The following is a 13,709-nucleotide window of genomic DNA, read 5'->3' as shown; positions in this document are numbered from 1 at the left end:
CCGCGGTCGGAGATCTAGCGCAGTTCAGCTTGCCCTGTTCGCCCATGACATAAAGAGTCCGGAAACAAGACGCTTTCAATGAAAAAAATATGAGCTTATCGAGTATCGGGCCAGATTTGTAAGTGGATTCAGGATTTCATTGTAAATGAACTCAGAATGTCGTTCATCATCGAAAAAATTCGGAGTTTTAAAGGTATTTTCAGCAGTACCCCGAGAGAGCGCTATTCGTCCATTATTGTTTACAACGAAATATCTGAAAGAAAACGTTATGATGACACATAGGTAGCACGAATTCAGAAAATTTATTTGCACAGACTAATGAGTGCTATCTACAGGGGGTCTCAAATTGATTATACATTTCTGGATTTCCAAAAGGGTTTTGAGACATCTTTCCTCACAAAAGATGCTTAAAAACGCAAAACAATGACAGCTTGGGAGAGTATCATGGACATAATAAGCGAGGTGGGGTGGCAGTCATTAAATTAAAAGAATTTTTCGTCGCGAGATCATTTACAAAATTTCAGTCACCAACTTGCTCCTCAAAATCTGAAAACATTTTATTGACGTCAGTCTGTATAGGAAGAAAATGTAATAATAATAAAATAAGATGAATCAGAGCCCGTGCGGGAAGATTCAAATGCACATTTTTCTCACACGCTGTTGGAGACTCGAATGGTAAGAACTACCATGAAGGTGTTTCGATAAACGCTCGGCTCGGGACAGAAGCTATACGTACTACACTCATACTCATAAATCAAGGATAATTGCAGAATGTGGCGCCACTGGCGCTGATAGCATAGGCACATAGGGAACACAGATGACACGGATCTGTAAGTCCACGTTATTGGTGATAAGATGAGAAAACCGTCCCGAAACACATGTGGTACAATACGCCACTGTTTCCTGCGCATGTACCCCGACATCAATATGGGATATAATCACCATGCACATGTACACAAGCCGAAAAACGGGTTGGCATACTGTGGATCAGGTAGTCGAGCAGCTGCTGGGATATAGCTTCCCATTCTAGCACCAGTCGACCGAGAGCTTCTCAGACGTGCTCGATGGGGCTTATGTCCGGAGAACAAGCAAGCCACTCCATTCTTCTGTTTCAAGGTACTCTCCACGATGGCAGCTCGGTGGAGCCATGTGTTATAATCTATCAGGAGGAAGGTGGGACCCACTGCACCCCTGAAAAGTCGGACATACTGGTGCGAAATTACGCCCCGATACACCTGACCTGTTGCAATTCCTCAGTCAAAGATATGCCGGGGTGTACGTGCACCAATCATAGACCCACCCGACACCATGAACTCACGACCCCCATACGGGTCCCTTTCAAAGACATTAAGGAGTTACTGGCTCACGCCAGATGAAAACCCGGCGATAATCACTGTTCAGACTATACATGGACTCGTCAGTGAACATAACCTTGGACCACTGTTCCAATGACCATGCACTGTGTTCTTGACACCAGGCATTACGGGCTCTCCTGTGACCAGGGGTCAATAGAATGGGCCTTGCCGGTCTCTGGACGAATAAACCATGTCTGTTCAGCGGTCTGTAGACTGTGTGTCTGGAGACAGCTGTGCCAGTGGTTGCGGTAATGTCCCGAGCAAGGCTATCTGCAGTACTCCGTGGCCGTCTGCGGGCACTGATGGTGAGACATCAGTCTTATCGTGGTCTTGTACAGTGTGAACTTTCCGTACTGTAGCGCTTGGACACGTTTTCTGTCTGCTGGGCCACAATTGTGAGATCATACTTTGTGGCACACGGAGGGCTGGTGATGTGTTTGACCAGCCTCCAGTCGCCCTAGTAGTCTAGCCGTCATAACGTCATCAATATGTGTTTTCTGAGCCACGTTCAACATACAGTCACCATTAGCACATCTGAGAACGTCTTCACACTTACCCGCTGCACCGTACTCTGACATGCACCAACACACCTCTGCGTATGTGGACGGCTGCCACCGTGCGACGACTGCAAGTCAAATGCACCGCATGGTCATACCCTGAGGTGATTTAAACTCGCAAATCGCCCACCAGAGCGTTGTTTGACCATGTATCAGCATTATCCTTAATTTATGAGCATGAGTGTAGATAGGTTTACTGTTGCAGTTTCGCGTTCTTATGTTCAAAGAAGAGGAGGACAGTATAGTATGTCCCACGAAATAACCACGTCTCGGTGGTAATAGACATTATACCTCGTACGACGGTTTCCCTTCAACCATTCTACCAATGCGTCACTTGTGAAAGGTACGGCGATGACGGAAAAAGGCAGTGGTACTAGAAGTACTCCACTGATATCAACAAAACCAAGAGTCTGTGAGACCACCACGATCCGGCTGTTCGCGCCATGACTCCATAGACAAGAATCCTAGAGCAGATGGCCACAGTACTGAAGACACTACGGCTCCACATCCCTGTCGGTACCTGTAACGATCTCATTCACTCTCCTCCTGCACGTCTAGCAACTGTTATTCAGGTCTATAACAGCTGTCACAGTAATGCGACTGAACAGTGTATATCTCACTACACTTGATTTTGAAACAGAATACATGTTAGATACTTTGTATACAATCTTTCTCCTCAAGCACGTCCAAAACCATTTCAGATTTGTGGCCCTCTACTTTAGAATGCTTTCGTTGAACCACCGTTTGGTCTACGACAAGATGTTTACAGAACACGAAGGCGTCAGAAAGTGCATATCGTTTCGGTTTACCGTCCTTCATATTGATGAATGTGAAGACTGCTTAGCAATCGAGAGATCTCATTGCTGGATTAATTGTAATTACGGAATTGGCTTGGCCTTGAGTAAACTTAAGTTCTTTTTGTTTAACACCGAAACATGTTACACAGAAGTTTCTCTATCGGCATTGTCGTCTTCTACTCTCTCTCTAATAAGATAACTTGGCCAAAAAGCGAACTTCAACCTCAAGCATGAATAATGCTACGATTGTATGTTTTCAGGTTTTTGTACTGATTTACGATTTCATTATGGAAATGTGGTCGTCCACTTCGCTAGGAACCCGAAAAAGGTTCCCCAATCGAGACATTTTCATCATTAATATTTTGAACTACAATTCTATGCCTTTGTGTACTCTTTATTTCCTTTTTCCTTTTTCTTTCGTCTCTAAAGTCTTATACATTGTTTATGCGAACCGCCGAATGTATCAAAAGCAGCGTTGCTTCACCTACTCTGTCATAGAACTTAAGGCATACTCTTAGCAATATTTATATCACAGGTAGGACTACGTTTTCTGTCAAAATTACAACATATTTTATTTCTCTAAAAAATAATAACGCTAACTTCTTTGAAATCTTGTTTCCTGGTATACTGTAATATCCTTCAGTACGAATACGCGACATATAATAAATGTATTCCTTAACACTAAGTCACAAATGAAACTAAGTAAAAAATTGGAGATAGGCGAAAACCTTTAATCTTAGGTTGAAGGAGGAGCCAAATTTGAAACTCTTAAAATATTGTCGTTCAATTTTTTTTACACTAGCAACATCTTTTAATCATCAGTTCAGTCAGCCATTTCTAAAAGGCCTTATACTCACAGTGGCTAGCTGCGAGAAACTAAAATGTATACTAAAATCAAACTGCTGCTCTCGGAACGACAACTGAGTCTATTGCTAGTGAAAATCACAGAATATTTTCTACAATAAAATTGTTTTTATTCGTGCAATACGCACTGTAAGAAGAAAGTTACAAATTTCCCAATTCAGCGAAATAACTGAATTTTAGGAACGGCTTTCAAAGTATTTTTTTGTATGCACCGGACTTGTAGTGGTTTATCATTTTGAGAACAGATGTAGGCTCTATATTGTTGAACAATTATACATGACTGTGCTTAAACTGTCACATATTATTTTTAGCGCAACGCAATCTGACTTTCAAAAATCCCTACAAAAGAATGGCCCTGACTAACATTAACCTATACCTTTCATAAATCACATACCTCACCAAAAATCTTCGTTACCCGAACTACTGCAATATAGCGAGCGCCACTACTGCCAGCTAAATAAAAGATCCAAACTACGGAAGGCACTAACTACTGATAGGCATAGTTAGCGAATGAAAGATTTTAATAGAGAACAAACAATGTATTTACCTTAATAGTCATAATATATATAGAGCAGTTCATGACATCCACTCTTACAAATTTCTGAACTCCCCCCTCTCTCTCTCCACATCCACCACTGCTGGCGGCTCACCTCCAACTGCGCAACGCTACGCGCTGTTCACATCCAGCTGACGCTGCCCAACACTACAATGGCAGACAACAATGCAAACCAGCTACAGACTGCACGCAGCACAGCCTGTGATTTTTCATACAGAGCGCTATGTGGTGTTACCAATAAAAAAACCTGAAAAGCCTACTTACATTTATCCTCACTATTGACATTCCTTTGTAGAAAGCATCGCAAAAACGACACGCTCATTACTTGGAAAGATACTTTGTTACATCTGCGCACCTGATAATGACAAGCGTCTTTCTATGAGAGTTGAGAGAATTTGTACTAACTTATGAAATGTCATATGACTATTGAATGATATTTTTTTGCTTTGCCTTTCATAGTTGCTTATTTCATTTGATATCTGGTTTCCAGCTGTGTTGCAGCATTGGTTTTATAAAATAAAATTAAATGCATTTGTTAATCGGAACACTTTCTGTCAACAGATCTATTAAATAATCATTTTATGATCCACGTTCTTCAAAAAAGTAGCACTTGGAAAGGAAAGAACAATAAGAAGGGATTAATAACAGTTACTGCATACTTAATTTTCCTTTTAACTTCTTGGTAATATCTTTTGTAGAATTAGTTCTGTGATGCACCACTTTAATGACATAGATATTAATATGTGAATAGACATTTCCCTTTTCTGCATTGTTGTCTTTACTGTAGTATTTTTTCTGCTTGTGCTGTGTCATATTTAGATAAAAGTTATTGCATTTGCTGCTGATGTTTTAAAGGCATAGTGCACCTAAATTTGACTTTGTATTACTCTGTTAAGCTAGTTTTACTCCAGTTTTTTTTATTGTTGCTGTTCATTGCTTCATATTAGGTGTAATGTTGCATTTACTTTTCTAAGTCCTATATTGCTGCTTTTTTGCCAATTTGCATTTTTTGTTATTGGTGTTTGTCTTAATTGTTTTGTGCTGCTGCATTGCTTCGTCCCTTAGTTTAGCATCTGAGGTCAGTAGGTTTAAATTAGTTTAAGAGGGGGTAGACTATATAAGAAACTAGCTATGATGAATTGGAAGAAAAGCATCGAGAAGCTATAAGAAAATGCTTTGAGCAAAAAAAGGTAGTGTACAGTGGAGAAAAACTATTTTTGAAAGAGAATGTGAACAGAATACAGAAAGCATGCTTGGATAGGAATTTTTTGGCTTGAGCAAATGTTGAAATAAGAGGGACGATCTATCGAATGAAGTTTTGGGTTGGACTGCAGTACCAAATGTTACCCTGTAAACAAACCCTGTCTTTTCCTTTTGTGTTATCCCACTATGTGTTTGTGTACCCTTGTGTATTTATTTTCTTCCTGTCTCTGTGGACTGTTTCATAGAATTTTATCTCTTCTAATACTAAGCTACATTCACTATGATGAGGAATACTGTTATCCTCAAATATAATTTGCGTTAATAACATGTTATTTACTTCGTAAAGATGTTTACACATTATTTATTCTGTTTTGTTCTAATGGTCATGTGTGAAGATGATGTTTCAAAAGTTATTCTGATCTTTTATGTATGTACTTATGTCATAATTTGTGTAAAACTCATGTATTTGTTATTTCGATTCTTTTGTAAAGCCTGTATTACTGCAAATGTTATCTGTACTTTTATGTTCTTTAATGATATATTTTGTACCTTTGTTCTTGTATTGTCATGTTATAAAATTGTAATTGACACCAGTTCATCAAATTAAGTAACTTGTAAATTATATTTCATTGCACACGTTTCTGTTTGTCACAGTATATGGACAATATGTGAGAAGTAGGGACTGATAGTGTTTGCACATGTGTTAATAATTCAGCAAGGGACTGGATAACAGCATTGCTGGTTCTAAGGACATTTCAAACAAATTCTTTGTGAGTGGACAAGTGGTGGTTTATGGACTTGCTATATTGTCCACAAGACTCTTCGATGGTGATTGTGCACCTGCACAGTCGCAACAGTTGGCTGCTAGCCATCTCTACAAGGACTACAGTGGGTCTAAGCCTTTGATGACTCACCAATACCATTATTTCTGCAAGGACTGCAGTGGGTCTGTACCTCTGGTGGCCCACCAATACCATAATCTCTCCCAGGACTACAATGGGTCTGTTCTGTGATGACCTACCTACCAATAGTCTTCAACTTCGACTAACTCTGCTGTGGGTTTGCTCTGTTGTGGCCCGTTGCCTGTCAGCATGTCAAGAGTCAGCACTGTCTTTCCATTGGAAGGACAACACTACTTCTTCAAGACTGCATGGAAATCCATTACTTCCGTGTGCATTTTCTTTTACTGCTCAGACATTGAGCAAAAACACTGCTATTTTACTGTGATGAACGATCAGGACTGTCTTTATGGACTGAGAGAAAATTTTAGTTTTTGACCGATAAGTGTGTGCATTTCATTTCTTTGTTATTGTAACTGTGAAAAAAATTTTCAAATCTGTATTGGCCACTGCCCAAAACAACTTGTAAAATTTTTTGTGGGGAGCTTGGGGGCTATGTAAGTAGGCAGTTTTGGTTTTTTTTTATTGGTAACGCCAGATAGCGCTCTGTATGAAAAAATCACTGGCTGTGCTGTGGGCAGTCAGTGGCTGGTTGGCATTGTTGTAATACTCGCCATTGTAGCATTGGGCAGTTGGCTGTTAGCAGCACGTAGCGTTGCGCAGTTGGAGGTGAGCCGCCAGCAGTGGTGGACGTGGGGAGAGAGATGGCGGAGTTTTGTAATTTGTAAGACTGGATGTCATGAACTGCTATATATATATATATATATATATATATATATATATATATATATATATATATATATATATATATATATATATGACTATTAAGGTAAATACATTGTTCTCTATTAAAATCTTTCATTCGCTAACTATGCCTATCAGTAGTTAGTGCCTTCCATAGTTTGAATCTTTTATTTAGCTGGCAGTAGTGTGCGCTCGCTGTATTGCAGTAGTTAGAGTAACAAAGATTTTTGGTGAGGTAAGTGATTTGTGAAAGGTATAGGTTAATGTTAGTCAGTGCGATTCTTTTGTAGGGATTTTTGAAAGTCAGATTGTGTTGCGCTAAAAATATTGTGTGTCAGTTTAAGCACAATCTCGCACAATTTTTCTAAGGGTACGTTTCACAACATATATTACGTATTTACTAGGGATATAGAAACAGCATATTTATTACAGCAGCAGAGACGTGTAATGCGTCCAGTAAATCGTATTTAAGCCTATGACACTAATCTTCTTCTGAAGGGCTATAATTTTATCCCCCTAATACTCTCAAAAATTGTAAGGGATGTATTTCAAAACATTCTGATGTCGTCACCGTTCTTACGTTGCACTGTAAGAATTCTGTGTTGCACTAGATACTTGAGTCGGAAGCGTGCTTTACAAGTCTACCAATTAAATTAGATGCGGTCACCAGGGATTGATTGTATGATATAGACACGAATTCGGAATAAGTAACAGGACTGAATGCTACCTTTGAGTCACATTCCTCTACTTTTCGCAGAGACTTACTTTCTAATAAAATTCGTTGCCCATCTATTAAAATATTGTCCTCCAAATTTAACATGTGATAATCAGTTTGTTGTTCTTGTAACCGTTTGTCGGCTGTCTGCTAAGCTGACCCTTCTCCAGCATATGGAGATTTTGCTTCCTCTGTTGACATAGCCGGAGGGACTCCCCTTTCACATAGTACTGTACGTATGCCGCATCTACTACAAAAAACATAAAAAAGTTTAATAAAATGAGGCTGAAAAACGTTTGTTTCTCTGACAGTGGGTGCGTCACATCCTTGACAGATCTTTCACGGAGATAACTCTTCGTACTTGTAACTTATTGAATCTATAAACAGAGATAAGATAAAGGTAATAGCTTACTCAAGGACGATAAGTGCACGTTTCCAACACACTAGAAGATGCAACAGAAACAAGCACTGTGGTGTTCATGATCTGTTCGCCTATCATGGAACTGAAAACAGGTGTTCGTTATGACCTGCTCAAAAAATAATGTTAATGTGGGATGTGTTTCCAGTGGACTGATGAGGTTTTTGATAGTTTTTACTGCAACAAACGAAAATGTTCTATTTATTGGCTTTGCACTGGAATGGAAAAGACATAACACATTTTTCTTCATATTTTAAATTGAAGTTCTGAGACGATCCTGTGCTAAATCGAAGTAGTGCCGAGTCCTTTCAGGCAACATTTTATGTTAAACATTAACGCTAGCTGTAGTTATGGTAAAGGTAAAGTAAGAAACAGACGAATTGCTGGAAAGTCGGTTGTAGTCAGATGACTTAGTTTTCTCCTACGGCTGTTACATGGGACAGTTCTCCGCTGGTAATGGATGCATTTAGTTAAATATACAACAAGCTTACCAATATCTATCGCCTGGAGTTTAGCGTCCTTGAAGTACCCGTAACAGGCAGATTTCTGTTTTCCCATAAAACAGAATTTATCCGTTTCGAATCATTCTTGAATAGTTTTGAGATGGCGTTTCACATGCAAAGCCTTAGGATGTCTTAAACATAAGAGCACTTTTGCTTCTGCCACTAAGGATTTTATGTAACTGATCTCACGCATGACGTGTTCCGGAAAGTAATTCCCATTGCTAAGTTTGTTTCTAGTGCAGTGTGACATCATCCTTTCCGTTATTGTTATGTGAGGCTAATTAAAATAGAAACCGTAAAGACATCAGCATTCCTGAACTTGCCAAAATAATGTTGTGTATCACACAAATTTTGCACCATATCATAACTGTCATGGTGCTGACTTATAAAGGCAACATTACCGAACATCGTGATAAATTTATAGCAATAGGCAGCTGAAGCCGTCTGCATATGTGTTCCCACATCATCAGGTGATTGTCATATATTCTAGGCCGTACTACTTCTAAAATCGATTTAACATCAACCAGAATTTTAGATCTAAACGCTAAGTGTTCGCAACGTTCATTCCATTTATTTTTGACTCAGTAAATAGAATATGAAGTAGACTGAAGAACCAAACAGTTAACTAAAAATCGAACATGTCAGTTAATTGTCAACCTATATCCAAAACCGAATGGAAAGGATTTTTCCTTATTAATAACATATTGAATGCACAGTTAGATCTTTGAGCGAGGTCACTTCCAGTTCCCCCCTCCCTCCCAATACTTGATACTCGAGGTCGCTTGACCCCTAGTAATGGAAGAACTTTTCACTGCCATTATTTACCCGTCAATGGAATAAGATGTGGTCGTGTGAAGTTCCTGAGCAGTAGACTATGCAGCAATGTCTTGAATTAATGTTGCAATGTTGCAATGTTGCAGGGAGGAGGGACATGTGACACTTTGTAGTCATCCTCCTGTCACGTGGGGAGTTTAAGCGAGTTTTGTTGGAGAGGAAGAGACTGAGTGTCGGCACCGGGCTCCTCACTCTTCCTCTCCTCTCTCATCGCCAACAACACAAAGAAGACACTGACTAAACACCCAGTTATCACAACACAAAGAAGACACTGACTAAACACCCAGTTATCACAACACAAAGAAGACACTGACTAAACACCCAGTTATCACAACACAAAGAAGACACTGACTAAACACCCAGTTATCACAACACAAAGAAGACACTGACTAAACACCCAGTTATCACAACACAAAGAAGACACTGACTAAACACCCAGTTATCACAACACAAAGAAGACACTGACTAAACACCCAGTTATCACAACACAAAGAAGACACTCACTAAACACCCAGTTATCACAACACAAAGAAGACACTGACTAAACACCCAGTTATCACAACACAAAGAAGACACTCACTAAACACCCAGTTATCACAACACAAAGAAGACACTGACTAAACACCCAGTTATCACAACACAAAGAAGACACTGACTAAACACCCAGTTATCACAACACAAAGAAGACACTGACTAAACACCCAGTTATCACAACACAAAGAAGACACTCACTAAACACCCAGTTATCACAACACAAAGAAGACACTCACTAAACACCCAGTTATCACAACACAAAGAAGACACTGACTAAACACCCAGTTATCACAACACAAAGAAGACACTCACTAAACACCCAGTTATCACAACACAAAGAAGACACTGACTAAACACCCAGTTATCACAACACAAAGAAGACACTCACTAAACACCCAGTTATCACAACACAAAGAAGACACTCACTAAACACCCAGTTATCACAACACAAAGAAGACACTCACTAAACACCCAGTTATCACAACACAAAGAAGACACTCACTAAACACCCAGTTATCACAACACAAAGAAGACACTCACTAAACACCCAGTTATCACAACACAAAGAAGACACTGACTAAACACCCAGTTATCACAACACAAAGAAGACACTGACTAAACACACAGTTATCACAACACAAAGAAGACACTCACTAAACACCCAGTTATCACAACACACTTTGTTTGACATATGCCTTTAAGGCAGTACCATGTGTTTATGATTGAAGTGCAGCTACTCCCTTACGAGATCCAGACGGTGCAGCAAGTTAAACCTCACGATCCGCAGGAACGTTCTGAACATGCTCTTCGGTTTCTGGCACGGATCAAAGTTGATACATGTGGTCGGACAATATTCTGTGGAGTGACGAGGCAATTTTTATGCCGCAGGTTGCAGTGGACACAAAGAACTGCCGAAATGAGGCTACTGTTAATTCGCGTGTTGTGCACGAAGAGCCATGGCTCCGGCCATATGTCACTGCGTGGTGTGTATTCACAAGCACCTTTATTCTCCGTGCGTTCTTCTTTGAAGCGAATAGATCCAAAGGAACTGTAAGGAGTGCCGCGAAGTCTGCACGTTACGGAGACCTGCTTGAACAGCATGTGATTCCTGCTTTAGAAGAGCACAACTATGTGGAAATCACTGTTTTCGTGCAGTAAGGGGGCAGTACCCTATGTCACTCGCCTAGGGAGGTATCTGCTTCATGCAGCCTGGGACGAACGTGTTATCTTCCGATATTTTCCAGATACACAGCCTGTGAGATCTCCTGAGATGACACCAAGTTGGATCTAAAACAACGCGTTTACCAGGTACACCTTCTGGCGCTACCTTATCTGAAGGTCAATATACGTTTCGAGGATGTATCATCTCCTCGACGTATCTTGTGCTAATACTCAACAAATTATAAGTGGCAGTTAATAATAATATCAACACTATGCCTTTATCACTCGTGTAAGCTTTTCTGTCCACGTCTCGTTCTTAATCCATTACATACAGAAACATTTCTATACGTCTTTCTTGCGTTTACAGCTCCAGATCTTCAACTGATGGCCAAAATTGGAAATAATTTTTTTCCAGAGAAAATCGGTTTCGAATGAACGCATTAGCCTATCTACCAAGTTTCGCTGTCATACTAGAAATACAGCCTACACTGGATTTCTGTGAGTAGCGGCATTGTAAATATAGCGTCCCGGTATCTCTTACACTACGTGAGGATGATTGAGTTAGGTGGTCTACCTAACCAACTGGGGTCTTCCCAGTTAGGAAGTCACTCTTTTCGTCCTTTGTTTTTGTGTGCTATCCTTTTCCATTTGTCTTCAGTCATCTGAATATAGACGACACGTTGAATTCATATCTACCTATTTTCCCTGTACGTCACAGCTCTGTAAGTAGTAGGTGTTTGAACTCACCTTGAACCTGAGCGGTCCTACGGGTGGTTTGGCATAAGGGATACCCTGGAAGCTGCAGTAAGTTCTGCCCGAGGGCGTCTTGAGCCTGCGGCCCCTGAGCGCACCCTGTGGTATGCTGATGGTCACCGCGCCGCCCACTCGTGCCATGGCGAGCCACGCTGACACGCAGAATGGCGCGCAGCGGTCTCACTCCTCTGATATCGGCGGAGATATCTGCAGAGCAAAGTCTCAGGTGCCACTACAAACACTCTGATACCAAACGTTGGGCGTCGTCACCTCACACGATGCACACTTACATGTTCATACCTCAGAGACACATTTCCCACAACTGCTGCAACATCTACGTCCTTTTCAATAAATTATAATTAATTGAAACCCTCAGCTGCCAATAGGTGTTGTTGATATACCTTGATGGGAACAGCTGAAAATGTGTGCCCCGACCAGGACTCGAACCCGGGATTGCCTACTTACATGGTAGACGCTCTATCTATCTCAGCCAACGAGAGCACAAAAGAATAGCGCGACTGCAGCGACTTATCCGTTTCACGCTTCCCGTGAGCCCCACATTCCCAACTGTCCACAATCTACATACGTAATGTTCCTAATAGATACTTTTCCCATCCACTGGTTGCTCGCGCCCACTGAAGTTGAAGATTTCCGTAAGAGTTGGGGTAACCTGTGCGCACTCGCACAGACGAAGGTCAATGGCCGGGTAGCCATTTAACTATATATGAAGATTGTAACTGTTCTCGAAAGAACAGATACCATTGATGACCGTGCAGCGTCTCTAGAAAAAATGATAATTAATTGAAACCCTCAGCTACCGATAGCTGTTGTTGACATGCCTTGATGTGGACTTAAAGTGGGAGCGAGTAACCAGTGGATGCGCAAAGTATCTATTAGGAACATTAAGTATGTAGATTGTGGACAGTTGGGAATGTGGGTCTCACGGGAAGCGTGAAACGGATAAGTCGCTGTAGTGGTGCTACTCATCTGTGTCACCGGTGGCTCAGATGGATAGAGACGCCGGCACGGTAACAGTCTGGAACCGCCCGACCGCTACGGTGGCAGGCTCATATCCTGCCTCGGGCATGGATGTGTGTGATGTCCTTAGGTTATTTAGGTTTATGTAGTTGTAAGTTCAAGGGGACTGATGACCTCAGATCTGCTCAGAGCCATTTGAACCGGCACGGTAGCTCAGTGTGTTCGGTAATTAAAAAAAGAAACTGAGTTAACAGATCAACAACGAACTTAAATGGATGTCTTACGACATCCGCCCCGATCAGATGCAGCGAACCAAAGCGAACAATATGAAAATTAATTAAAAGAAAGAAAGAAATAGAGCATCTGCCATTTAAGCGGGTGATCCCGGGTTCGAGTCCCGGTCGGAGCACGCATTTTTCAGCTGTCCCAATCAAGGTACGTCAATAACACCTGTCGGCAGCTGAGTGTGTCATTTAATTATTATTTTTTCTAGAGAAGCTGCAAGGGCATCAATAGAATCGGTTCTTTCGAGAATAGTTACTATCTTTATATATGTCCTTTTCTTTCAAATGTCTAGCTAATTCAACTTCCTTAAGAGAAATACCCCTAACATTACAGATGCCAAGTACCCTAGCTTATTTATATCATGAGCGAAGAAAGTGGGATAGAGGTTCAAGAAGTGAGATTTCTATTAAGAGTGGAAGGAACTACACGACAAGATCGAAAAAGAAATGAAGACATGAGGAAAGATTTATGAACATATAACCTTAACGGAAGAACAAAAGAAAATAGTGGAAAATGATAAACTTGTAAACTGTGTGTGCAAAAAAGATTAAAG

General features: G+C 40.7%; 1 protein-coding gene across 1 annotated transcript in view; it reads right to left on the bottom strand.

Annotated features, from left to right (window-relative positions):
• Positions 1–12,055, bottom strand: part of LOC126332800 (juvenile hormone esterase-like) — a 78,681-nt gene extending 66,626 nt beyond the window's left edge. Inside the window, exon 1 of the mRNA XM_049996682.1 lies at positions 11,888–12,055. Coding sequence (XP_049852639.1) covers positions 11,888–12,034 — 147 coding nt within the window. The 5' untranslated portion in view covers positions 12,035–12,055. The remainder of the gene's footprint in view (positions 1–11,887) is intronic.
• Between the last annotated feature and the right edge of the window lie 1,654 nt (positions 12,056–13,709).

This window comes from Schistocerca gregaria, chromosome 2 (assembly GCF_023897955.1).
Source record: "Schistocerca gregaria isolate iqSchGreg1 chromosome 2, iqSchGreg1.2, whole genome shotgun sequence".
In the NCBI taxonomy this organism is placed as follows: domain Eukaryota; kingdom Metazoa; phylum Arthropoda; class Insecta; order Orthoptera; family Acrididae; genus Schistocerca; species Schistocerca gregaria.
Note: the sequence above shows the minus strand (reverse complement) of the source record. Positions and strands in the feature narration are given on the sequence as shown.